General features: G+C 56.4%; 1 protein-coding gene across 14 annotated transcripts in view; it reads right to left on the bottom strand.

Moving 5' to 3' along the window:
- Positions 1 to 24,351, bottom strand: part of CCDC57 (coiled-coil domain containing 57) — a 101,841-nt gene extending 77,490 nt beyond the window's left edge. For 12 of the 14 annotated variants that reach the window (XR_005364101.1, XR_005364100.1, XR_005364102.1 and 9 more), the window contains exons 1-8: positions 24,215 to 24,351; positions 16,830 to 17,064; positions 16,139 to 16,559; positions 13,884 to 13,992; positions 6,291 to 6,392; positions 4,760 to 4,917; positions 4,571 to 4,645; positions 415 to 615 (exon numbers count right to left, since the gene is read on the bottom strand). Coding sequence is in view for 8 of the 14 variants with exons in the window: in XM_038546254.1 (XP_038402182.1) it covers positions 415 to 615; positions 4,571 to 4,645; positions 4,760 to 4,917; positions 6,291 to 6,392; positions 13,884 to 13,992; positions 16,139 to 16,551 (1,058 nt within the window). In the remaining 6 variants the exon portion in view is untranslated. Of the gene's footprint in view, positions 1 to 414; positions 616 to 4,570; positions 4,646 to 4,759; positions 4,918 to 6,290; positions 6,393 to 13,883; positions 13,993 to 14,198; positions 14,548 to 16,138; positions 16,560 to 16,829; positions 17,065 to 20,405; positions 21,238 to 24,214 lie in introns of those variants that run through there. The other 2 variants (XM_038546255.1, XM_038546259.1) reach the window with 2 other exon arrangements.
- Between the last annotated feature and the right edge of the window lie 218 nt (positions 24,352 to 24,569).

Below are 24,569 nucleotides of genomic sequence, written 5' to 3'. Positions count from 1 at the left end.
GTGGTCCATCCACACCTCAGAGCCCTACTCAGCCGCAGAAAGGAAGGACATCCTGTCACCGGCAACATGGGTGGGCCTGCAAGGCATTATGGTGACAGACACGGGAGGATTCCACTCACAAGAGCGACCTGAGGTCAGCCGTGTCACAGACACCGAGCCCAGACAGGCTTCTGGGAGGTTGGGGGGGATGGGAAGTCAGTCTGGTGGCTGCACAACAACACGAATGTACTTAACGCCAGCAAACTGTGCGCTTTACATGGTTAATGTGGAAGTTATACACTACGTATATTTTCCCACAAATAATCGCATACACTCACACATACGCACACACACACACACTCCTGTGGATAACAGAGGAGACAAAGCACTAGGGAAGACGACCAGAGGGCTGCCGAGATGCCCACCCGCACTCACTGGTCCACGGCGGCATCCTTCTCCTTCAGGGCGTCGGCCCGCCTCCACTCTGCCCTGCGGAGCTGCAGCTCCAGGGTCTCGCAGCGGGCCTGCAGCTCCAGGGCCCGGGCCTCCAGCGCCCGCAGCTGCTCCGCGTGGGCCTCCTTCACAGCCACCAGTGCCACGTCCCTCTCCCGGGCCAGGTGGTCGAGCTCCTCGTGCCTGCAACAGGTGGGGCAGGGCAGTGTACACACCCCCATCCCGGGTCCCGCACCTCTGACCTCAGCCGCAGCACACCCATCTGCTCACACTCCTCAGGGAGACACTGGCTCAACAGCTCAGATGTCAGGTCCTTGCATGACTCCGGAGCTCAACACCCCCCAGAAGACAACATCCACAACAGGAGCTCTAGTAGAGCCATCCTGCCACCACCCTGCCGGCTTTCCGACCAGCCCCCAAGAGCAGGGCACAGGCAATGTGCTGCCTCTGCAGCCCAGCAGCATCCCCCGGAACCTGGGGCTCCCCTGTGACTTGGGGCCGTGGGACGCCAGCCGTGCTTCTGTCTTTGCAGGAAATGCCAAGGCTATGAGATGTCCATGGCCAGGACAGATGATCATCTTGACAGAGCACCAACCTGGCAGGTGTCGTGTGGACAGCTGATGGGCAATGCTCAGGACTTTTTATGCTTTTACTCTAGTTGGTTTCAATAAAAAGTTAAATACACTAAAAAATAAAATTTGGGACACCTGGGTGGCTCAGCGGTAGAGCATCTGACTTTGGCTCAGGGTGTGACCCTGGGGTCCTGGGATCGAGTCCCGCATCAGGCTCCCCACAGGGAGCCTGCTTCTCCCTCTGCCTGTATCTCTGCCTCTCTCTGTGTGTCTCATGAATAAGTAAATAAAATCTTTAAAATATATATATACATAATTGTACACAATTTCATTTATTTATTATTTTTTGAGAGAGACCGGGGTGGGGGGGTAGAGGGAGGGAGAGAAAGTATGTTATTTAGGCTTCACACTAACACAGCCTGATGTGGGGCTTGAACTCACAACCCTGAGATCATGACCTCAACAGAAATCACGTGGGACGCTGAACCGACGGAGTTCTCCAGAAGGCCTCGCGTGGTTTCTTTTAGATCCATCAGCATTTTCAGTGAGATGGTGAAGCCTTATCCAAGCAAGACACATTAGAGTACTTTCCATTCTAATTGCAATTAAGCCTCATCTTATTTATCTTACAACCTGTTCAATATTTACTACCTTCCATTAGCAAAAAAAAAAAAAAAAAACACACACACACACACACAAAACAAAAAACCATGTGCTACTTGCTGTGCTTTCCAGTGTCTGGCAGCATAAGCCTTTCTCCTCCATCAAACCAGGAAAAGTCTGATCGTGACAACGAGGGACGTGAGTTATTTCTGAGCTGCATTGCATGATTGTCGTTTAGTTACTCTCGAAAGGCAAACACCAGACTGCAGGGTGGGAGGCCCGCCTGCTGTCACCTTGGCTCCATTTCTGCCACTGGTGACACCACAGCGTCACCCAGTGTGACCTGAGCGAAGCATCTGCACATGCTCTGAGAACTTGCTCTAATGTGTTTTAAAATGTGTCAAGCGTATTAGCACTAAATTGTCCTAACCGAGACTGCTTTAGTGCATTGTACGAGGCGAGTTCTGTAATTCTCAGCGTCTTGAGGATACTCCTCCAAATATACACAAATTTACCAGGAGTGAAAAACAAAGTGAGGGCAGCCCAGGTGGCTCAGCAGGTGAGCATCTGCCTTCAGCCCAGGGCGTGGTCCCGAGATTGAGTCCCACATCGGGCTCCCTGCAGGGAGCCTGCTTCTCCCTCTACCAGTGTCTCTCATGGATAAATAAATAAAAATCTTTAAAAAAACAAAAACAAAACAAAGTGAGACTTTCTCGCAGAGCAAGCAACCTGACCAAGCTAGTGGTTTCAGGAAGGATGCGGCTTTGGTGGTCTTGTGGACACGTTCCCTAAATGGAAACTAAATCTGCAAGCCTGAGGTTTTAGGGAGAAATGGTAAAGCATCTTGCTGTATACACATCATGCTGATGAACATGCTCTCCGCGTCACAATTCCCCAGTTTTCCCAGCGTCTCAGGATGAGGGGCTTCCCAAGCTGTCACTAAGTACAAGGGCACCCAGCGTGTAACAGTCACGGATTAGGTCTTAGAAAAGCATCTTATCCTCGCTTCTGGAACCTGAGAACATGAACCACCCTGCTGACCGTGTGCAGACCCTGTGACGAGCCAGGCACTGCAGCCCTCCGACCCCCAGAGCTGGAGAAGCTGCTGCGTCACCAGCAGACACGGGACACAAAGACATCCTGGAGGTGAGACCAGCAGGTGGCCCTGGTCATAACTGGAAGGAGTTCAAAGTCTGGAGATGCTGCCGGAGAAGCCGGTGGCCACCCCCACGCAGCCGCTCACCTCAGTCAGGGGGCATTCCTAAAGGGACTGAGTTTATTTAGTTATTGAATTTTACAATATATTATGTCGTTTTGTAAAGTATACAAATAATTATCAGAATTCCTTCGTTTAGAAACGTTTTAGAACATGTACAGCTTTGTGACCCCAGCAAATTTCATTGTTTTTAGTTCATATAAATATATGTATCGTTGTTAGAGGAGACTGATTCCAAATTTATGAAGCAAAAAAAAAAAAAAAAAAAACACATTATAGGAGCACCTGAGTGGCTCAGTCGGGGAAGTAACTGCCTTCAGCTCAGGTCATGATCCCGGGGTCCTGGGGTCGAGCCCCATGTCGGGCTCCCTGTTCAGTGCAGGGTCTGTTTCTCCCTCTTCCTCTGGCCCTCATCCCTACTTGTGCTCTCTCTCTCTCTCTCTCTCCCTCCCTCTCAAATGGATAAATAAAATCTTTAAAAATATGTTATATTCAAATATAAGTCCTTGAGAAAGTCAGATAGAAATCGGAGGGTAGGCAGGAGAAAAAGGGAAGATGTGATATTTCTGGCAGCTCAGGAAGGGCTGGTTCCTATGCTTTTAAGTCAATGGCAAGGGGTATTTAGAGTGACTGCAGGGCACCAGGTGGCAATGCAAGTCAGAAATAACTACTCATTTCATTAGCCATCCCGGTCAGACTCTTGATATTTGGCTCAGGTCATGATCTCAGGGTCCTGGGATCGAGCCCACATCCATCAAGCTCCCTGCTCAGGGGAGTCTGCTTCTCCTTCTCCCTCTACCTCTCGCTCCTACTTGTGCTCTCTTTCTCTGTCTCAAATAAATAATTCTTTTTTATTTATGACTGCAGCTAAAGGCAGACATTTAACCATCTGAATCACCCAGGCACTCAATAAATAAATCTTATATTTAAAAAAAAGGGGGGGGACTGAATGGTTTTACTTCTTTTTTTTCTTTTTTTCTTAAAAAAATTTAGGTAATCTCTACACTCAGTGTGGGGCTTGAACTCATAACCCCAAGACCAAGAGTCATGTGTTCTACTGACTGAGCCAGCCAGGTGCCCCTGACAGTTTTACTTCTTAATGCCAATATTTATAATATGCTAAAAAATCATATTCATTTTCAACGATTTCAGTTTACAAATAAAAACACTTTTAGGGCACCTGGATGGCTGTCAGGGGAGTGTGTGGCTCTTGACTTCGGGGTTGTGAGTTTGAGCCCCACAGGACGGAAACATCACTTAAATAAACTAAAAAAAAAGAAGGCTCTAGAAGAGGACATGAAGAGGAACATTGCTTTTCCAGGGCCAGCCAGATACGGGGTCAACCCCATGACCCCAAGATCATGACCTGAGTGGAAATCAAGAGTCAGACACTTCACCAACTGAGTCACCCAGGAGCCCCTGGTTAACCAGACTTTTAAGCTCAAAAGCTTTAAGACACTGGGGTACCTGGCTGGCTTAGTCGGTGGAGCACATGACTCTTGATCTTGGGGTTGTGAGTTCAAGCCCCACACTGGGTGTACAGGTGACTTAAAACCTTAAGAATGTATATGTATTTTTTGAAAAAGTTTTAACACACTAAAAAGCCTCACTACCACTGAGAATCCTGAACAGATCATGGAAGGAGACCCAAAGCCGTGAGTTGAAAGGCCGGATGGCCGCAGGTCGGGGGGCATCTCTGCCTGGACCTCACCCCGGGGCCGCGAGGCCACGAGCCGGGAACACTCACTTCCTCCTGAAGACCTCTTCTTCCTTCTTCCTGGAGAGCTGCACAGAGTTAAGTTTGCCCTCCAAGTCCTTTATCCTGAAAAGGAGGAAACATTAGCAGAAAAAGCAGACGGGCCCACAGCCAGCCGGCCTGGAGCAAGCCGGGCCAGGCGGAAGCCCCCAGCCCCGAGGCGGCAGTGTGGCTGCGCACCGGGCGTCCTTGGAGGCGGCCAGGTCCCTGAGCTCCTGGTGGCTGTGCTGCAGCTGCTCCTCCAGCCCCGCATTGGCGGCCTCAGCACCCCGCAGCGACTCTGCGGCCTGGGCGGCAGCTTCCTTCAGGGCCCCGAGCTCCTTGTTCAGCAGTTTCACCTTCCAGAGATAAAGAACTCAAAATGAGGACAGCACTGGGGCTGAACGGAGAGAAGAAAACAACTCGAGAGCAGCACACCGTGAGGGCGTCCTCAAGTCCCCACCTGACCACCACGGCTCCCCGGCTGCACCCACGACGGGGCCGCGTGCATGAGCCTATCGCGGCAACACACGGTCCCGGCTGCTCTGTGACTACTGCTCAGGTACTGGAATCGCACAAGCAGGTGGGGCGTGTAAGACCACGGCCTCAGTCTCCTCGAATGTGAACTGCGGCCCTGACGTCTGCGTGGAGCCCTCCAGGGAGAAGGCTCTTGGGGGTTTGTAGCCGCCTGGCACGCAGAAGGGGGTGGACCAGCGCCCATGCCCTGCGTGTCCCCAGCCCCACCCTCACAGCAGTGCCCACCCGGCTGTGAGCTCAGGGCACGGCCCTGCACGACCCAGCTGCCCTCTCCCCTCGGCTCTCAGAAGTCCTCGAGTGGCCTCCTGAGGGTCGCCGTGGGGCAGCCTGGGCCTGGCCCCTGGCTGGCAGGGGGAGTGTGGTCAGGGGTGCCTGTGCAGAGGGGCCAGGCGGGGGCCTGGCAGGACACAGGCTGGCGCTCCACGACAAGCGGTGCCCTGCAGAGGTGAGGTTGGGCTGCGAGCTGCCCACCCAGCACGCTGACCACGACAATGGCCCGGGATCTTGGGGCCTCGGGCTGGCCGTGTGCTGCCCTTGGACTGTGGCGCTGCAGGAAGGCTGGCGGCCTGCGGGAGGGCCCCCCACCCCGACTGTGAGCGCGGCACTCCCTACTGACATCTGCTGGACGCCCGTGCAGGTGCAAGCCACTGGGGCAGCAGGGCCCCGGCCAGGTGTCCGCCCCTGCTTCCTCCTCCCCTGCTCAACCTCGGGCTCCCTCAAGGCCACCCCCACCCTCGCCACCCATCTCCAGGCTAAAGGTCAGGCATGAGCGCCCTTCGCATGTGCCCTGGCAGCATGGGGCTAGTGCACTAGAGAAGCCATGAGGGGTGGCGAGCACCGTGGCTGGCGCACAGCCGCACATGGCCCTGACCACCTGGCCTGGCCTCTTCTGCTGGAAATGGCGGTCGAGCAGCACCTCCCCAGAGGCCGTTCCAAGTGCTCACAGAGGACACAGGCCTTGGCCAGGGCTGGGTGGAGGTTATCCCGGGTGGGGGCCCTTCCCCAAGGCTGGGTCAAGCACAGCGGGGACACCAGCCCTCCTCCGTCACTCGTGCGAGGAGCCACGTAGTGGTCACGGTGGCAGGCGCTCCTCAGGCATGTCACCCCTGACCCTGGTGCCACAAGGGAGGCCTCTGCGTGAACCCGGCCCTCCCCCCAGGACATGTCCGCAGGGAAGGGAGTAGCCCCCACCCACCTTGAGCTCCTGAGTCAGCACCGCGTTGCTCATGCCGTCAGCCTGCAGGCGGAACCCGTGCTCCCTCTTCTGCATTTCAGACTCGAATTCCAGCTGCAGCTCCTGAAACAAGAGGGCTCTCGGTGAGAGGAGGCGGACGCTGCCACCGCCGGGCGGGCGGGCCGGAGGCCAGCGGGGCACACAGGTCCTTGGTGGTGGAGGCGCCACACTCACCCTGGGGACGTGGTCTATGCTGTCTACGTAAACCTGGGGGGCTCTCGCGGCGTCCGGGTGCCCCCACAGACGCGATCTGTGTCCTTGCCGGTGGTGCCACTGGGTCCTGCGGGCGCCCACGGGGCCTGTGCACTACTGGGGGCTTGGGACGGAGGCCGCGGTGAGGGGGCAGCACCGCAACAGCTTTCAACAGTTTGGGCTGGGTCTCCCCACGCCATGCACATGCCACGGCGCCCTGCCTGTGTCCTTGCGGGGACGGGCCCTGGAGGCCAGCCCCATCCCACGGCTCTGGGCCCCGGCTCTGCAAGCAGGCAGTCTTCTGAGCTTCACCCCCCAGGCTGACTCCAGAAATTCCATAGGTTATTGTGACGATAAAAGCTCACCAACCAACAGCCTGCTGTTTCTCCTGGAGCGGCTCACCCCCAGCCCCTCCACCTCGGTCCCCCAAGCTCCTCCACGGCGTCCACCTGGGCAGTGGGACCCCTGTCCTGGGCCATGGCTCCCGGAGGCCTCAGCCTCCACACTCCGGCCTGGCTTCTCCGGGGCTACTGCTCAACTGTCTCCCCGGCTGCTCCTCACACTCCCCGCGTGTCCCGGGGCTCCCGCGCCCCCTCCTCTGGGGAGAGCCTCTGCTGCCTGCCACACCCCCCACGGCCTCCCCCTGGGGTTGGAAGCTCTGGCTGGCCTGGACCCGCTGGCTCCTGCGGAGCACTCTGGGATGTGAGGCCACCAGCTCGGCCCTGTGCTGGGGCCACCGATCTTGGGGACGTCGGGACGCCTGCTCAGCTTGGGCCCCCATTCTCCCGGCAGCCAGTCCAGCTCCCATCTCCTGGCTCCCCCATCCTGAACTCAGAAGGGAATGGAGGTGGCTAAAGCCGAGCCCCTGGCCCTGGCCAGGCTAGAGCGTGCTCCAGTAACTTCCGGGAGACCCCGCTGAGCCCAGATGGGCAGGCCCCTCCACCTGTGTGTGCGGACGCGAGGGCCCTGCGCCCACACCGCTGAGCAGCGGCGCCGCCGTGTCCGTTCTCCACTCTCTAGGTTTTCCAAGTGCCTCTGAAACACTTCGGCTCCTTGCTCGGGCCTTGCAGGCCGTTTGTTCGAAATCCCCACCCCAGGAAGTGACCGTGCTCGTTCCCTGCCAGTCTGCCCCTTCTTGTTTTCCACCCTGTCTCTGGAAGTGATGGCTACATCGAACATCTCAGCTGATCCTACATGTCTCTTAAACTTCTCCCCAGATTTTCTTTTTTCTCTTCAATCTGAATTTATCTCTTTAAATATATTGTTAACAGTCCCAATTCTTTCTTGTTTTGTGAATGGTCCCTCCTCCTAGCACTCGGTTCCTGGGTTATCTCTGGTGGCGCTAATCACAGGGAGACCCCAAGAGCCCGGAAACTAAGACATGACATGAGGTGAGGCTGGCCCTGCCCCCACCCCACTCCAGGCAGGCTCAAGTTCTCACATGTGGAGAGGGCAGGGGGTCACAGCATCGCCGGCTCGTCTGCAGCTAGACCGGCAGGGCCAACCAGATGCTGGCATGGGCACGTCTGCCGACCGCCCGGCAGCCTCACCCCGCAGTGGGGCCTTCAGGGTCACTGGCCCAGGAACCATTTCTTCTCTCAGGGCCACTTTCCCTGCTACTCTTGGCTTCCTTCCCATGCTGCTGGCAAGTCTCAACGTCCCACCATCCTGCCTCAGTTGGATGCACCTATTCAGGAATGAGGCAATAAAAAGCTCACCAGAACGTCACCAAAGTTCAATCACCTGCTGCTATTGGGGAAGGAAAAGGCCGAGCCCAAGATGGAGAGGATGCTTGTAGCTCACGTACCCGAGGCCTTGTTTCTGGGATACCTAAGGAACTCTCACGTATCAACGACAAGAAGACAAATAATCCACCTTCTAAGAGGAGCAGCAAAGGTAAACAGACACTTCACAATAAAGGTGTATCGCTGGCCGAGGAACACCTGAAAGGATGCTTCCACGCTGACCGTCGGGCTAGGAAAGTAAAAGCACAAGGAGACAGCACGACGCGCCCCGGAGAACGGCTGAAATGGGAGAGACAGTGATGCTCGGCCTGACAAGGACGTGGAGCCGCGAGAACCTGCGGCGCGGCCAGGAACGTAACAGTACAAGTGTCTTGGAAAACAGTCTGACGGCGTCCCACAAAGTTAAATGTGCCCTAGTGCACAAGCCAGAAACTCTGCTCCCAAGTGATTTACCCAAATACACGGAGGCCTGCCGAGAAGGCTCTCGGCAACGTCACCTGTAATGGCCTGGAACCGAAACGACCCAGAAGCCTGAAACGGCCCTGCCCCGGTGAGTGGCAAGGCGACTGCCACAGCCACCGGGGCACGCAGCAGCCAGAGAAGGAATAGGCACCGCCACAGCATGTCGTGGGACTCTCGCAATGACAGGCGTCGCCCGTCACAGCTGCTGGGACTTCACGTGACACCGGCTTCTGTCCTGGCAGTTACGCGTGTGCGAGTGTCCGAAGGGGTCATGGTGCAGACCGCGGGCACCTGGGAGCTGACGGCGCATGTGGCGGGCGGGCCCCCACGTCGCTCTGTGCGGCAGGCCCCACAGCCCGCGCCGGCACGCCCTTCTGCCCGGGGGCGAGTAGTGCTGCTTAGGGAGCCCCTGCCTGCTGGGCACTGTGTGCACGCAAGCTCTCCACCTGACGCCAGGCCAGGCCCGGCCCCAGCACGCCCCCGAGCCCCTGTCCCGCCCGCCACACCCGGCCCTCACCGCGGCCGGGCCCTAGTGTCCCGCTCCCCGTGAGAAGCGATGGGCCCGCACAGCCCACCTGCCGCGTGGACTGAGGCGCGCGCGTGCTGGCTCCTCAGATGGGCTCACGTGTGAGGAACTGACAGGAGTTGGGGCAGAGAGGCCTCAGGGGAAACAGGAGTCAGGCTCTGACTTGGTCTGTCCCGCCCCACGGTGTCACGGTGACCCGCCCCAGCCCCAACGCCTAGAGCAGGGGACAGGTGACCTGCAGCACGTGAAGGCTGTCCCCGCAAAGGAGCCGGCGGGCAGGCCCCTCAGCACAGCGTGCGGACAGCACGGCAGAGCCGGCGCGTGGCTGATGAGGCGACGGGGCTCCGCAGACTCTGCTACCCGGGAAGCTCAGAGGGGAGGCTGAACGCAGCCTGACTGACGGCGACAATGTGGCCACATCCGGCCTCTCCCAGGGAGGCAGGTGGGAGCCATGCATCTCCCGGGATACACGCAGCTGGATCCCCGCGTCTCTGAAGGTCGAGCGGGGGCCTCAGACACTCACAGAAGTACGGCCGAAAGCATATGTTTGGGTACCGGGTGGCTCAGCAGGTGAGCGCCTGCCTTCAGCCCGGGGTGTGATCCTGGGGACCTGGGATCGAGTCCCACGTCGGGCTCCCCGCCTGGAGCCTGCTTCTTACTCTGCCTGGGTCTCTGCCTCTCTCTCTCTCTCTCTGTGTGTGTCTCTCATGAATAAATAAATAAATCTTTATTTTATTTTTATTTTTTATTTTTTTTATAAATCAATCTTTAAAAAAAAAGAAAAAAAGAGCTTACGTTTTACTTTTTTCATCCTTTGAAAAGCAAAACGAAGCATAAGTGGTCACAGGAATACCCCTTATTGGGTCCAGAATAGGAGAATCAGTGGGATTCTTTTCTATCACAAAACTGCGAAGCGTTTGGCTTCTGCTCAAAGCTCTGCGGGCCCCGGGTGCGGGGCATCTTGCGGATGCACAGGGCCAGCAGGGCAGCGCTGGCCTGAGAGGGAGGCCCAGGAACCAGGAGCGCTTCAGCCCGACTCACACTCACGCCCACCTCCACCCTCCTGCTCTCCGGCTCCAGGGCGCCCACCCTCCTCTGGTCCTCTGACTGGCCCTCGCCTCCCACCCTCCCGTTGAAGGCTCTGCCCAAGGCTCCTCTGTCTACACTCCCTTGGGGCTCCCAGCTCTGTACCCTGTGACCCCCACCTGACCTCCAATGTGCAAAGTCCCCTCTCACCCAACACGTGTGCCTGGAAGCCCAGGAGCCCCCTCCCACGCGGCCTGACAGCACTGCTGCTATACCCGGGCTGCTGCCCGTGAGCCCGACGTGGCCACCTACACCTCCACACCACTGACCTGGGACGCCTGCCCCGGGCCCCCTACACATGCAGGTAGCACCCCTCCCTCCACATCCCTCACCACCCACAGGCTTCAGCTCATGGGTCCTCTTCCTGACCACTGTGCCTTACTGGTCGTGCAGGTGACACCCTTGGGATATCCCACTAGAGGCTGCACTGTTAGGGGGTCCACTCCGACCCACGAGGGCCAGCTCGCTCCCAGAGCAGGCAGGTCCAGGTGCTCACGTCCTAACTCCAGGAGTGGGGGGACGCCGAGCACGTGACTCACGTGCCAACGGTATTTGTTAAACGAATGACTACATCAATCAATCGTTCCTCTTCTACTCCCGCGACGCTCGCCAACACAGAAGGCGGCTTCCCTTGACCCAGAGCCAACTACTTGCAGGTACAGCAGGAGTCAAACAGACCAACTCAGTTCCCATCATCTCAGACCTCATTTTTCAAGAGAAAAATCATTACCACTATTGAATCCATTCTACCTCTGACAGGTCAATAACGGACACAAAGACCTTCAGAACAAGAGGCAGGAAACCCGCCCGAAGGGGATCACCTAAGAGCCAGTCCAACCACCGAAACAGCAAGCTGTGGGCAGCAGAGCGGGGCTGAGCCCACGTACGCCACATCCTGAGAACCACGCTGGACAGATGCCGCCCACGGTCCCAGCAGCCGCCTCGGGGGGACGACAATGCTGGGGAGTTTCAACATCAAGCTTCCTTCCTTCCAGAGCGAGGGCTGCTCTGGAAACCAGCGTCCCCTGTGGCCGGCTGACACAGGAGCTCAAAGCTGGAACCAGCCTGAGTCACAGCAGCGGCTGAGTGGGGACAGGCCGGGAAGCCCCGCAGGTCTCCGGGTCACCGCTGCCCCCGAGCGTCAGGACAGCCTGCCTGCGGGAGCGACCTGCTGCTGAGGAAACCTCATGACTCCCAGGTGAGTCACAACAGTTGCCTCCACCCTGCCGCTCAGGCCTTGAGCTGTTTCCAGAAGCCAAACCCGCCCATGACCATGACGGACGAAGCTCTGAGGTCCCTGCAGGAGGTCTGAGGAGCTGTACGGGCGCCCCAAGCCACGCCGGCATCACGGAGAATGAGTGTGAAGCTTCCGGAGGGGAGGGAAAGGGCGCCACGCGCTGAGGCAGTAAGCCTGGCTGCGAGCAGGGCCTTGGCCGCCGCCTCCGTGGCCACAGGACACCCTGCCGTGTCTCGGGGGCCGACACGGTGCCTCGGGACCACGGGCCAGCGGTCGGGCCAGCCCACCAGCAGCATGGGTCCACCCCCTGCTGCCCCAGCGCCTGGACGGAGCCGGCACGGCCAGCGCGCTGCACGCACCAAGACGCAGGGAACGAGCCTGAGCCAACGGCTGTGAGAACGGGCAGCGAGAAGACACGGCTCAAGCGGACTTCAGATCCGGCTCCTTCTCGGCTAGCGTGAGCAGCCGTCTAGAACGAGGATGAGGACAGTGTGAAGGGGCTCAGACATCCCCGAACGCACACTTCGGTATGTGGAGTGTTTTGAGCTGGAGGCACTTGAGACCCTGCAGCCTCAAGAGAAACTTCTGTTCCTCTCTCAACCACACAGAAGCAGCTAAATTGGGCGTCTTTCCCAGAATAAGGGTCATTAGCAGAGATCAAGTTTATCTGAGTGACCGAACTGTGTGGAAGGGCAAACATCTTTTTTCCCAGACATCTTCAATACACATGCACATTTCTTTAAATAACGTCTGCGTCCAATGTTGGGTTCCAGCTCATGACCCTGAGATCAGGAGTCACATGGGCGCCCCTGGCAGGGCAAACATCAGCTCTTCTCACCGCGGGAGGAGCGCGCTCTCACCTGAAGTCCCAGACGCCCATCCCCTTCTCCACGGCTCAGACCTCACTGTGCCTGACTGCAACTTCCGTGTCGGTGCAGCACCCCCAAGTATACACCTGTTGAATGTGGTTTTCGCCTGTGCCTCTGTCTCATGCTGATCTGACTTAGTCGAGCCGGAAGGACCTTGAGGGGGACGGGAGTTCTTGCTGCCGACCACCGCAATCCCAGGGCAGGGTGACAGTGGCTAAGAGTTTACACACTGGACTCAAATTCTGTCTCTGCCATTTATTAAGGGGATCGGAGGCAGGTGACTTTAAGTTCCATCTGTGAAATTCATGTGAACACTGCGTCTCTGCTGTGAGATGAGGTCACACATGTGCAAGGAGCTTCACGGAGGCAGACCCCACAAAGGCTGCTATGGCTCCGATGACCCAGCTCAGCCCACGGTCGAAGGACCCCCCAGCACCCGCGCTCACGGGTCTCCGGGGACACGGACTCGGGCCACAAGTGTGAACAGTGTCCTCACCCAAACCCCAGCACACCTCATTCTGTCAGGAGCGCAGCTGAGTATCAGCATCATGAGGGGAAATTTGGTGACAGGTTTAAGTGCCACCTGTCGGCTGACACATCTATCCTGAAACAGGATGATCTCGGGACTCCTGGGGGCTCAGTGGGTGAAGTGTCTGCCTTCAGCTCAGGTCATGATCCCAGGGTCCTGGGGTTGAGCCCGTGTCAGGCTCCCTGCTCATCGGGGTGTCAGCTTTGCCCCCGGCCCTCCCCCTGCTCGTGCTCTTTCGCTTGCTCGCTCTCTCTCTCAAATAAATAAAATCTTAAAAAAAAAACAAAAAACAAAAAACATAGGATGACCAAGGTTTTTTTTTTAAACAAATTTCTTTTTTTTTAATTTATTTTTATTTATTTATGATATATATATATATAGAGAGAGAGAGAGACAGAGAGAGAGGCAGAGATACAGAGGGAGAAGCAGGCTCCATGCCGGGAGCCCGACGCAGGACTCGATCCCGGGACCCCAGGATCGCGCCCTGGGCCAAAGGCAGGCGCTAAACCGCTGCGCCACCCAGGGATCCCCGACCTATGGTTTTCTTTTTTCTTTCTTTTTTTTTTTTTTTTGACCTATGGTTTTCTTGACAGAAATACAGTTTTCACAATTTGAGTTCCCAGCTCTTTCCTACAGTAAGCAACACAAATTTTGACTTTGTGATACTTTTTTCTAAAAGAAATGAAGAAGAAAACATTGACCGTTTTCTGAGGAGCGAGAGCACGGCAGACGAGGTGCGGACGCCCTCTGCCCCGTCCAGGCCACCCCAGGATGGAACCTGCTCCACTCATTTAACTTTGACCCCACGGTACACACAGTCCACAGAAGGCCGTCTTCTCCTCACCGGCACGGCGTGAGCACGGGCGAGCGGCGCAGACACCGAGCAGAGGCCAGACCCGCGCGCTTACCTGCCTCTGCAGAGCAAGTTCGCCCTCGAGCTCCTCCAGCTTCCTCTGCAGCTGCCACTTCAGGTTTTCGTACTGTTCCCGCTGCTGATCCATCTCGCTGTTCTTGTCACTGTGTGAACATCACAGTATTAAGAAAATTCACACTGAATGCTCCCCGAGGGGACCCATTTGCAGGGCCCTCCCGACGGTGGCTTCAGCGGGAGCCTCAAGTGGCACCACAGTCACACCACGTGACTCCCAAAGTGTCCAGGACACAAGCGGAAGCCCTGGGTTGGGAAGTTACACCCCGAACAGGAAAAGGCAATCAGCACACACCTATAGCGACAGGACACAGACGTGGAGATTCCCTACGAGGGTTTTTAAGGCAGCCGTTATCCAAAACGCTTCAGCAAGCCATTCAGAGCTTTCCTAAATAAAAAATTAGAAACTCTCGGCAAAGAAAAACAAAGAATCAAACAGAAATTGAGGACTAGGAAATATGACAACCAAACAAGACTCCGTGGGGTGGGCTCAACAGCCGGATGACCCTGACAACAGGACAGAGAAAGAATCCATGAGCTTGACCACCAGAGCCACGGAGACAGCTCCATCACACGACAGAGAGAAATACAAGAGCATGAGCGGAGCCCCCCGGAGCTGTGGGACAGTCACCAGGGCCGAATGCCCAGCCACGGAGCCCCAGCCCGGGAGCAGAGGACACGTACTTAAAGAAACGGCTGAAAATATCTCAAATTTAGCAAAAAAAAAAAAAAAAAAAAAGGAGGGGGAAATGAGGTAAGGAGACACTTTACAGGATGATGTGGAACACTTCACCGATACTTTAAAATCTCTCAAAAACAGCTGTGGGAAATAAAATCAGTATTTCCACGGAGGGCGCACTGGCCCCACGTGTCCCAGTGTGAAGAGCAGCTGCTGCTGATCCTCCAGGAGCATCACGGAGTCCGGGGAGAGTCAGGATGTCACCCCGCCGGAGGCCATGCAGCCTTCCTTGCTCCAGGGGACACTGACCGTGGTGGAGCTTTCAGGCATCCCTGAGGAGGGCGGCACCGGGCCCCTGGGAGCTATGCCAACACCTTATTACTGGAGATGCCAGCCAGTGGGTGGGCAGGAGGCCGGGGGGTCCCGATGGTCCCACACCCATTGACATAGTCCTCCCCACCTGACACCTGGCCTGCCACTGAGTCTCCTGCTGCAGAGAAGCACAGCGCTAACGCATCCGGCAAGCATAGAACAAGGCCAGGTAGCCTCATAAAGGGATGTGGCTGCGGGGCACGCGGGTGGCTCAGCGGTGGAGCATCTGCTTTCAGCTCAGGGCGTTATCCCAGGGTCCTGGGATCGAGTCCCACATCGGGCTCCCCGCAGGGAGCCTGCTTCTTCCTCTGCCTGTGCCTCTGCCTCCCTCTCTCTGTGTCTCATGAATAAATAAAATATTTTAAGAAAAAGAAAAAAAAAGGCATGGTGCACTCGATGGGAGGCCCAGGGAAAAGCTGCCCAGTTGCTGGGAAGCTGCCACAAGCCTCCGCAGCCATGAACACAGCAGAGCCCTCGGGCAGCTTTCCCTCCTCACCTCCCCTACCTTTCGTACAGAACACTGTTACTGTTGGGTTGTCCCACGAGCACTTCTCAGTACAAACTGACAACATGACACACTCTTCAGGGCCCCACTTTAAGTGCAAACAGAACCTGCAGGATGCTGCCTGCCGCTGACGTCTGTGTGCACACACACGCACCAGAGGGATGCACCCTGACAGTAAAGGTGACATCACGAACATACACCCTGACAGGGGAAGGACAGCAAAGATTTTTTTTTTTTAGATTTTATTTATTTATTCCTGAGAGACACAGAGAGAGGCAGAGACACAGGCAGAGGGAAAAGCAGGCTCCCTGTGGGGAGCCCAACATGGGACTCGATCCCAGGACCCCAGGATCAGGCCCTGAGCCAAAGGCAGGCGCTCCACCGCTGAGCCACCCAGGTGTCTCAGGACAGCAAAGTTTTTAAAATGAAGCCCGTGTTCTCTCTCTCAAGGGGGAGAGAGGTGCGTGTGCCATGAGAGCGGCTTCCGGGGCTTTGGGTTCACGGTCAACCTGCCTCACATGAGCTCCCCGCGCTTGGGAATTACTAGCTATTTTGCATCATTTAAACAATCACGGGTCACAAGTCTTGGTGAAATGATGCGGACTCATAATTCGCAGAGTGCCTGGCATGGAAAGCAACGTCCCGCCGTGCTGACTGCGCTGCGGGCGCGGCACCTCACCTGTGGATGCGCTCCAGCTCCAGCCGGTGCTCCTGCAGCTTCAGCTGGAGCTGCTGCTGCAGGTCCTCCCGCCGCTGGGCCTCACCGGCGAGCGCCTGCCTCAGCCGGGCCACCTGCACCCTCAGCTCACTCAGCTCCGCCTGCCGCGCCTCCTCCCGCCCACGGGCCTCGGCGAACGCGGCATCGTAGCGCTCCAGCTCGAGGTCCCGCTCCTCCAGCACCTGCAGGTTGTACGCGAAGTCCTCCTGCAGGCACCGCAGCGCCCCCTGCGCCTCCTGCAGCTGGCTGTGCGCGGCCTGCAGAGCGGCCTCCTGCAGCTGGCAGCGGTGGGCCTGCAGCGCCCTCCACTCCTCCTCCTTGCGGGCCAGCAGCTGGCTCAGGGCCGCCTCCGAAGGCGACGGCGGCGGCAGCATCCAGAAAGCTGCAGCGGGGAGAAGGTGGGAAGCAGGCCCTGGTGAGGCGCTTGAGCTGTCCTTCTGCAACACCCGCCTCAGCTCCCCATCTCCGGCATTGCTGTCACCACCATGGAGCACACCCTCGGCCAGTGAGCAGCCGTCTGGCCACGCGTATGTTCTGAAGCACCCCAGGTGACCCACCCAGGGCCCAGCCTACTCTCACCCTGCAGCAGAGCCACAGGGTGGTAAGCCTAGGGTCGCAGAGGAAGGAGACATAGGAAACATCGTTTGCTCACCTACAAGGGCTGGGTCCTTTAAAACAGGCTCACGAAGCGCTCTCCCACTTTGCAGATGAGAAAACGAGGCAGCCAAGGAGCTGAGCAAGTGCTGGAGTCCCCCAGCCTCTGAGGGCCAACACCCCTCCTGTCCCACACTCCGCTCCTGCCGCAGGCCCCGGCTCCTGGAGATTCAGCACTCAGGAGCAGGTTCCTTGGCTCTTCTATTTCTAATCCATCACTGATTGGTCCTTTCCTAAAACACAATAACAATAAAGCACTAAAGGAAAATAAAATTTAAAAAGATTATATAGTACATAAGCTCTACTTTTTAATTATTAGATTCAACAGCGTAAAACTACTTTGTCAAACTGTAACAAGTGCTAAATACCCCTTGCTCCTGCGTGTACCAAGGATGGGCTGCGTGCATGTGCGTGGTGGGGGCAGCTAGCAAGGACTGCCAGGCGTGCTGAGACCATGGGGACTGCTGACATTCCATCGCCTGGCAGGCAAGGGGTGCTCTGGGCCTTGACCTCAGGCCACACAGCAAGCCCACTGTCATCCTGAGGGCAGAGGCTCCAGGGCAAACAGCAGCCCGTCCCCGACAGCACCTTCCCAAAGGGCCAGGGACGTCTGAGTATCACTCTCATTCCAAAGATTCTAAAATGTCTTGAGTCGTGTGAAGTGGGTCTTTTTATTTTGCCCGGCTCGGGACTCAATGCTAGGACCATGAGGCCATGACCTGAGCCGAAGGCAGATGCTTCACTGAAGGAGCCACCCAGATGCTTCTTTTTTAAGAAGAAAAAAATCCTGGGGCGCCTGGGGGACTCCATGGGCTGAGCTGACACTCTTGGTGTGAGCTCAGGTCATGGTCTCAGGGTCGTGGGATCAGGGAAGCCAGGAGTCGGCTTCCCCTCTCCTGCTGCCCCTCCTCCCGCTCACATGCTAGATCGTTCACTCTCAAATAATAAATAAATCTAAAAAGAAAAGGAAGAAAGAAAGAAAGAAAAGGTCCCACTGTGCCGTGTCATCTTGACTCACTGGTTTGGTAGTGGTTGATGGTGAGTTTTCTGGGACTAGGGGAGATGGACAGTGGGTGGGACCTCGGAGGCCTGCAGGGACGCCGTGAAAGGGAGTCGCAGAGGTCCAGGCAGCGTCCGCCTCGGTCCTCGTAAAGCAAGTACAGGAACAAGAGGACCCACGGGGCCACGGAGCTCCGTTTCCTTTATGTTAGCTCCAGGACTCCTACGCAGGCGACCACTGTGAATCGCCAAGGCTACTTTTTAGGGATGTGAAGTCTCATTTTACTCCTGAAGTTACTAATAATGAAAACCACCAACAAAAAACTATCCATATAATGAAATGTGTCACTATAACATTTTGGTAGTAAAAGGAAAAAAACGAAACAATGAATTTGCAAATGCAGGTAGCCAGTGTGGTCCGGGAGGGGCAAGCCTCCCGCTGACACGGCACAGGACTTGGGGCTCAACGAGGGTAGTCTGGTAGTAATTCTTGCTACAAAGAAAAAAAAAAAGGTGAAAGGAGAAAAAAGTAAGGGAGAAATTGCCAAAATGGTCCGGGCTGGTATTTGGAGAATCCCAAAATATCGTCAGGACCCCAGAAATAATGAGCATTTCACAGATGTGTGGTGCTGTGCTCCAAGCTGCCCAAGCTAAACGTGGGATTAGCCTTGACTTGATTGCCTGCTGCCGCCCATCCCCACGCACCTCATCCCCCCCATCATCCCTGACCTGCACGGGGCCTCACTTCGAGGCTGCGCACTCACTCTGAGCTGCGCCAAAGGATCTTACAAAACAGAAGGAAACAAAGCCTAACTCCCTAGGGCTTCCCATTCCAAAACAGCTGGGTCACCGTCCCACTCTCAGGGCTGGAACACGCCGAGCTGGAGCCTACCACCTGCCGCCATGTGCTGGGTGGTGTCAGACCCCCAGGCGGCTCCACACGGGGCACGGGCCATGGTTTCTCTCAACCCCAAATACCCAAGCACCCTCCCCTCCAATCGCCAGCCCCCCTGCTCCAGATCCACAATAACTTGACCTTTAGACGTGTTGATGGACGTAGAAACGAATCACAGACAAGCTAGAGACATTTACTTTTAAGTTTTTAATTCAATAAAAAAGGAAGTTACTGGCTTCAAATCAGCCCGTGGCCAAATATTCCCCCAAGTAGGCAGCGAGATGTGCGGAGGTCACCTGAGACTCTGCTCTGAGCCCCAGGTCCCAGCACACGAAGGGGATGACAAATGTTTGCCTCACTCAGGAGCAAACCTCTGCTGCTGTATCTCAAGTGCTACCTCACTGTAACCAGGAAACAATACTGGTGATACAAAACTCCAACAGGCACAGTGAGCTTTCTTAAAGTCATTCATTTAATTCCTTTAACAAGTATTTAGGATGAGCACTGGGAGTTATGCTATATGTTGGCAAATCGAACTCCAATAAAAAAATATACAAAAAAAAAAAAAACCCCCAAGTATTTATTTAGCACTTCACAGGTGCCAGGGACCGTCTGACCTACTGGAGACGGACTGTAGGGTCCCCGCACCAATGGGCTGTCATCCTGGGGCAGGACAGAAGCACAAAAGAATACAGGCAGAGGAGGTAACTGCACATCACAGGAGCAGCTGCTCTGGACAGAGGTCAGGGAAGCCCCCGCCTGTGAGGACGGCCAGGAAGGGGCTCTGCTTGGCCCTCAGGAGGCTCACAGGTCCTGTGGGGGCTGTGGTCCCCGTGCTGGCTGCAGGGCTCCCAGGACCCCTGGGAACCCAGGGTTATGGTGGCCACGCTAGCCACGTCGGCCACGCAGCCCACTGAAAGCGCTGGTGTGGCACTGCCGACCTCCGCATTGGGGGTTCCCCACACCAACTGTACATCTACTGGCCAGCACCCCCATACCCACTAGCAGGGGAGAGCATGGGCCGGGTGCTGGCTGTGGTCTAGGAGCTCCGGGGTCAGCCACAGTCTCATCAACAGAAACCGACAGGCACCCTGGCCACCCACATGCCTGCACCCACTCCCAGGGAAAGAATCAGGATTTAAGCAAACACATGTCACTGAACAACGCCCGCGCCACGGCCACCGCTGGTGACTCACGGGCTCCTGAAGCGCCTGTGAGTCATCACCACCGTCCTTCACAAGGGCTGGAGGTCAGCGGGCCTCCCCTCCTCTGGGGACTGCTCGTTAGCACCCTGTCCTGTGCCAGGCCCTGCCACCAGGTCACACAGCTACCCCCAGGGCTCACTCCTGTGACACACACAGCTGATCACGTGATACCATGCCTGTGGCTCTGGGCTTCTCAAGGTAAAGTTCAACCTGCTTGGAACGGCACCCGAGGAGTCCTAGGACACCCCCGCCCCCCAGAGAGCAAGCAGCTTGGACCGTGCACAGCAGATCCTACTGCCCTCGGCACCCCCAGGCTCCGGCCCTATGAAGGCGCCCGCCCAGCGCTCTGTACCCCTCCCTCATCACACAACAGCTGCGCCCTGCTGCGTTTAAATCTCACCAAAGATGACCCTAAAAGCCCTGAGGCTGACATTAATCAGCTTTAAACGTCATAGGTTCAGAGTCTGGACCCAACCTGTCCGTCAGCCAGCAGATGTCCCCGGCCAGCACCCAGGTTTCAGGAGGCACCACATGAAACTTCTGGGGAAACTACAGAGAGCCCCATAGAGGGGGGAGCCACGCAGTTACCACGGCTTTGCTCACTGCTCACGGTGTTCTAGAGAGCCCGTGGGGCCAGCAGGGCATGGGGCAGGGCCAGGCTGCGTCATGCAGCACTCTGACTTTCTCATTTGTGAAACACTGAGCTTTCTAACCCTTATTTCAGACCTGCGAGGCCTGAAAAGCACCTAGAAATTCCCAGGTGTTAGGAAGATGGAAATAACTGCTCACGAAGGCCATGGCCTCCCAGCCCCGGACAGAGGAGGCCGCAGAGGCCCCATCTGGAAGGCAACCTCCGTCAGTAAGACATACGACTGCGTCCCCGAGCTAAGGCAGCTGGGGACTCACTCGCCGACCCGGCCAGGGGCCTGTGTGGGTGACCCCAACCACGGGGGCAGCCTTATGGGAGGCAGGGGGGCAACGCTCGGGGCTTGGCACTCCTCAGGCAGGGCACGAGAGACCGAGGCTCTGAAGTTGGCACCTCCGGTTAGTGACACACTCAGACACGTCCTCACAAATTAGGACAGAGCCAAAGACTGCCAGAGCCCCAAGTGGGGTCCACGCCAAGTGTTTCTGACAGCTGGCACCACGGTTAAGAGGAAAGGGCTGGAGGGGATCCCCCGGTGGCTCAGCGGTTTAGCACCTGCCTTTGGCCCCGGGGCGCAATCTTGGAGTCCTGGAATCGAGTCCCGTGCCCAGCTCCCTGCCTGGAGCCTGCTTCTCCCTCTGCTTGTGTCTCTGCCTCTCTCTCTCCATCATGAATAAATAAATAAAATTAAAAAAAAAAAAAAAGAGGAAAGGGCTGGAGACAAAGGTGAGCCCACCTCCCACCTCCAAAGGGAGGTGCAGAGCTCTGCAAGCACGGGAGCTCTGCAGGGGGCTGGCCTCGCCCTGGGGGTGCCTCACCCCTCCTGCAGGCCTCCAGGGACAAGATGCTGGAGGGACAGGAAGGACTATGGCAGGATGCTTCGTCCCACTGACAAATCCTACCACTCCCCAGACGACCCGAACATCAGAGTAAAACACGTCAGAGACGAACCCGGGTTACCCAATCCGCAGATAGGACACGAGAGTTCATCACACTCCATGCGCCTGACCAAAAATTTGGAACAATTTGTTTTACAATAAATATCTCGTAAGTACTTAATTGGAAAAGCATTGCATGACCTCATTAAAACATAAGCAGTTACCGAGTGCACAATGTACACAAGGGAATGTTTGCAAAGGGCTAAAAGCCGGTCACCAGACGCTGACGAACAAGCCACTCGGACACACTGGCTGAGCAGAGGTTTCTTTTTACCTCCTTTCCCTCAAGGCTGCGGTTCCAGATGCTCTGGGCTTTGGACTCAGCGGCTAATAAGCCCCCCGTTCCTAACGCACGAGAACCCAAATCTACTTCATTAAGGAAAGCTATCTCGCTGCTCTATAAACACGTGAGCTTAATTACTATAAATTAGTGACCTTAATTTACAAAACGCTTTTGTGGGACTTGAAGGAAAGTCTGGAGGGGGCTCATCTGTTACTGCACTCAGGACGGGACTCAACACTGGCGCCCCCTGGAATCCCAACAAGGGCCGTCCAGCTAACCCTGGTACGCGTACTCTTCCAGCGTAGTGTCTAGGGGATGAAAATCAGGGGCCTGTGACCACAAGCCGTCTTCCTCACACTTCACTGAGTGCCAAACAGTACCCACAACCATGTGTAAAATCTCAAGTAAATCTCAGATAGGGGGATCCCTGGGTGGCGCAGCGGTTTGGCGCCTGCCTTTGGCCCAGGGCGCGATCCTGGAGACCCGGGATCGAATCCCACATCGGGCTCCCGGTGCATGGAGCCTGCTTCTCCTCTGCCTCTCTCTCTCTCTGTGTGACTATCATGAATAAATAAATAAAATCTTAAAAAAAAAAATCTCAGGTCTTAATTCCACCACTGGTACTGGCTGGGGTTAAGGGATACCGCTAAAGTGAGGGATATGCAGTGCTTTTTCATTACAATTTACACCTGCCAAATTCCTTTGCCAAAAATAACAAAAACCAAACAAATAAAAATTGAGTAAATGAGAACAAAAGCAGAAGGGAAGCTGAATCACCTTACAGTTGAGAGCTGCTGACTTTTTATTTACTTATTTAAGTAATCGCTACACCCAACATGGGCCTCGAACTCATGACCCTGGGATCAAGGGCTGCACTCTTCCAACTGAGCCAGCTGGGCGCCCCATGAGCTGCTGACTTTTAGAACATGGTTCACACATTGAAACTTAAAATCAGTAAGGACTCATAACGAAATACAAAGAGGAACAAGTGGGCAACCTGCGTGGCTCAGCGGTTTGGCGCTGCCTTTGGCCCAGGACCTGAACCTGGAGACCTGGGATCCAGTCCCACGTCGGGCTCCCTGCATGGAGCCTGCTTCTCCCTCTGCCTGTCTCTGCCTCTCTCTGTGTGTCTCTCGTGAATAAATAAATAAAATATTAAAATAAAATAAAAAAATTAAAAAAAAACAAACAGGAACAAGTGATTGACATAATGCAACAAAACCTACATAAATGCACTAAAATAATCTTATAAAAAATCTTGACTGTAAATTCCAAGAATAAAAGCAAAACAACTGTATGCAAATATTACACTCTAGCTAGTAGTCTATTTTTCATAGAAATACGGATTGGCAATTCTGAAGTTGCTCCAGAAAGCACAGGACGGGCGGGGAACATCTGGCGGTGCCGAGAAATGCTGGGGGACACGCTGACTTGAAGGGGCTCCTAATGCCCAAACCTGGAGAATTAGCAACAAAATACATTATAGCAATGTATTATACAGGTGTGGAATAAAAACAAAATAAAAACGTGTATACCAACACGAGATGAGGGGGGAAGGGAGGAAGGTAAGGTGCTGGGGGCACCCGGCTTGCTCAGTCGGTAGAGTCCCTGTGTGACTCTGGATCTCTGGGTCCTGAGTTCGAGTCCTATGTTGGGTGTGAAGCCTACTTAAAAGAAACGGGGGTGGGGCGGGAGGTTCTTTCTTACAGAATTCCATTAGTTGGAAAGAATAATGGAAACAGAAAAATCCTTAATTGGTAAAAAAAATATTAATAATTGTTTCAGAAAACACTTGTGATAGAAAGTGTGGTTAGAAACAAGATATATAGGGCGCCCGGGGGCCCAGCGGCTGGGCGTCGCCCTCGGCCCAGGATATGACCCCGGGGACCCGGGATCGAGTCCCGCGTGGGGCTCCCCGCAAGGAGCCTGCTTCTCCCTCGGTCTGGGGGTCTCTCTCTCTCTCTCTCTCGGTTGCTAACGAATAAATAAATAAAATCTTTTTTAAAAAAAGATAAAGAAACAATTTCCGTGGCCTGGAAGTATCATTAACGAAAAATGGCAACTTTAGAATGGGGACACACGGAAAGTACGTGCGTGAGCAGCGGCGGGGCAGGCGGCGCCCTGGGCCCGGGAGCGCGGGGTCCCACCCCAAGTCGCCCCGCCCCCGCCTGACCCCGCCTGACCCCGCTGCCCCCCGCCCCGCCTGACCCCGCCGCGCCGCGGGGGATCTCTCCACGACTGGGCGGGCCGCCGGACCGACCTCCCGGCTTCCGACCCTCCGCGCGGGGTGGGGCAGGCCGCCGCGGGCGCCAGCAGGGTGCTCGCGGGAGGGGGGCCCGCAGCCACGCCCCGCCCCGGGAAGGCGACGACCCCGTCACTGGGCCCGGGAGCGGCCCCGCCCCGCGCCCCAGGCTCACCGCGCACGCCCGTGGGGACCGGCCTCCGTCCCGCCGCGTCGCCATGGTGACCAAGTCCGCCCTCGCGGCTCCGGCGCGCTCGGTGCGGCGCTCGGGTCCCACCGCCCGGAAACGCGAGCTCCGGCGCCGGGTTCCGGCCTCCTCTCACCCGCCCCGCGCAGGCGCCAAGGGGCGGAGGGCCCACTCCCGCCCACCTGACGCCGGGAGAGGGTCCCCGGAACTGGAGGGACGGCGGGGGCTACGGGGGCCGGGGCCGCACGGGGGGCGGGGCCGCACGGGGAGCGGGGCCGTGGGGGCGGGGCTGCACGGGGTAGGGGCTGGGGCCGCACGGGGGGCGGGGCGGGGGCGGGGCCGG

Source organism: Canis lupus, chromosome 9 (assembly GCF_011100685.1).
Source record: "Canis lupus familiaris isolate Mischka breed German Shepherd chromosome 9, alternate assembly UU_Cfam_GSD_1.0, whole genome shotgun sequence".
NCBI classification, from domain to species: Eukaryota; Metazoa; Chordata; class Mammalia; order Carnivora; family Canidae; genus Canis; species Canis lupus.
Note: the sequence above shows the minus strand (reverse complement) of the source record. Positions and strands in the feature narration are given on the sequence as shown.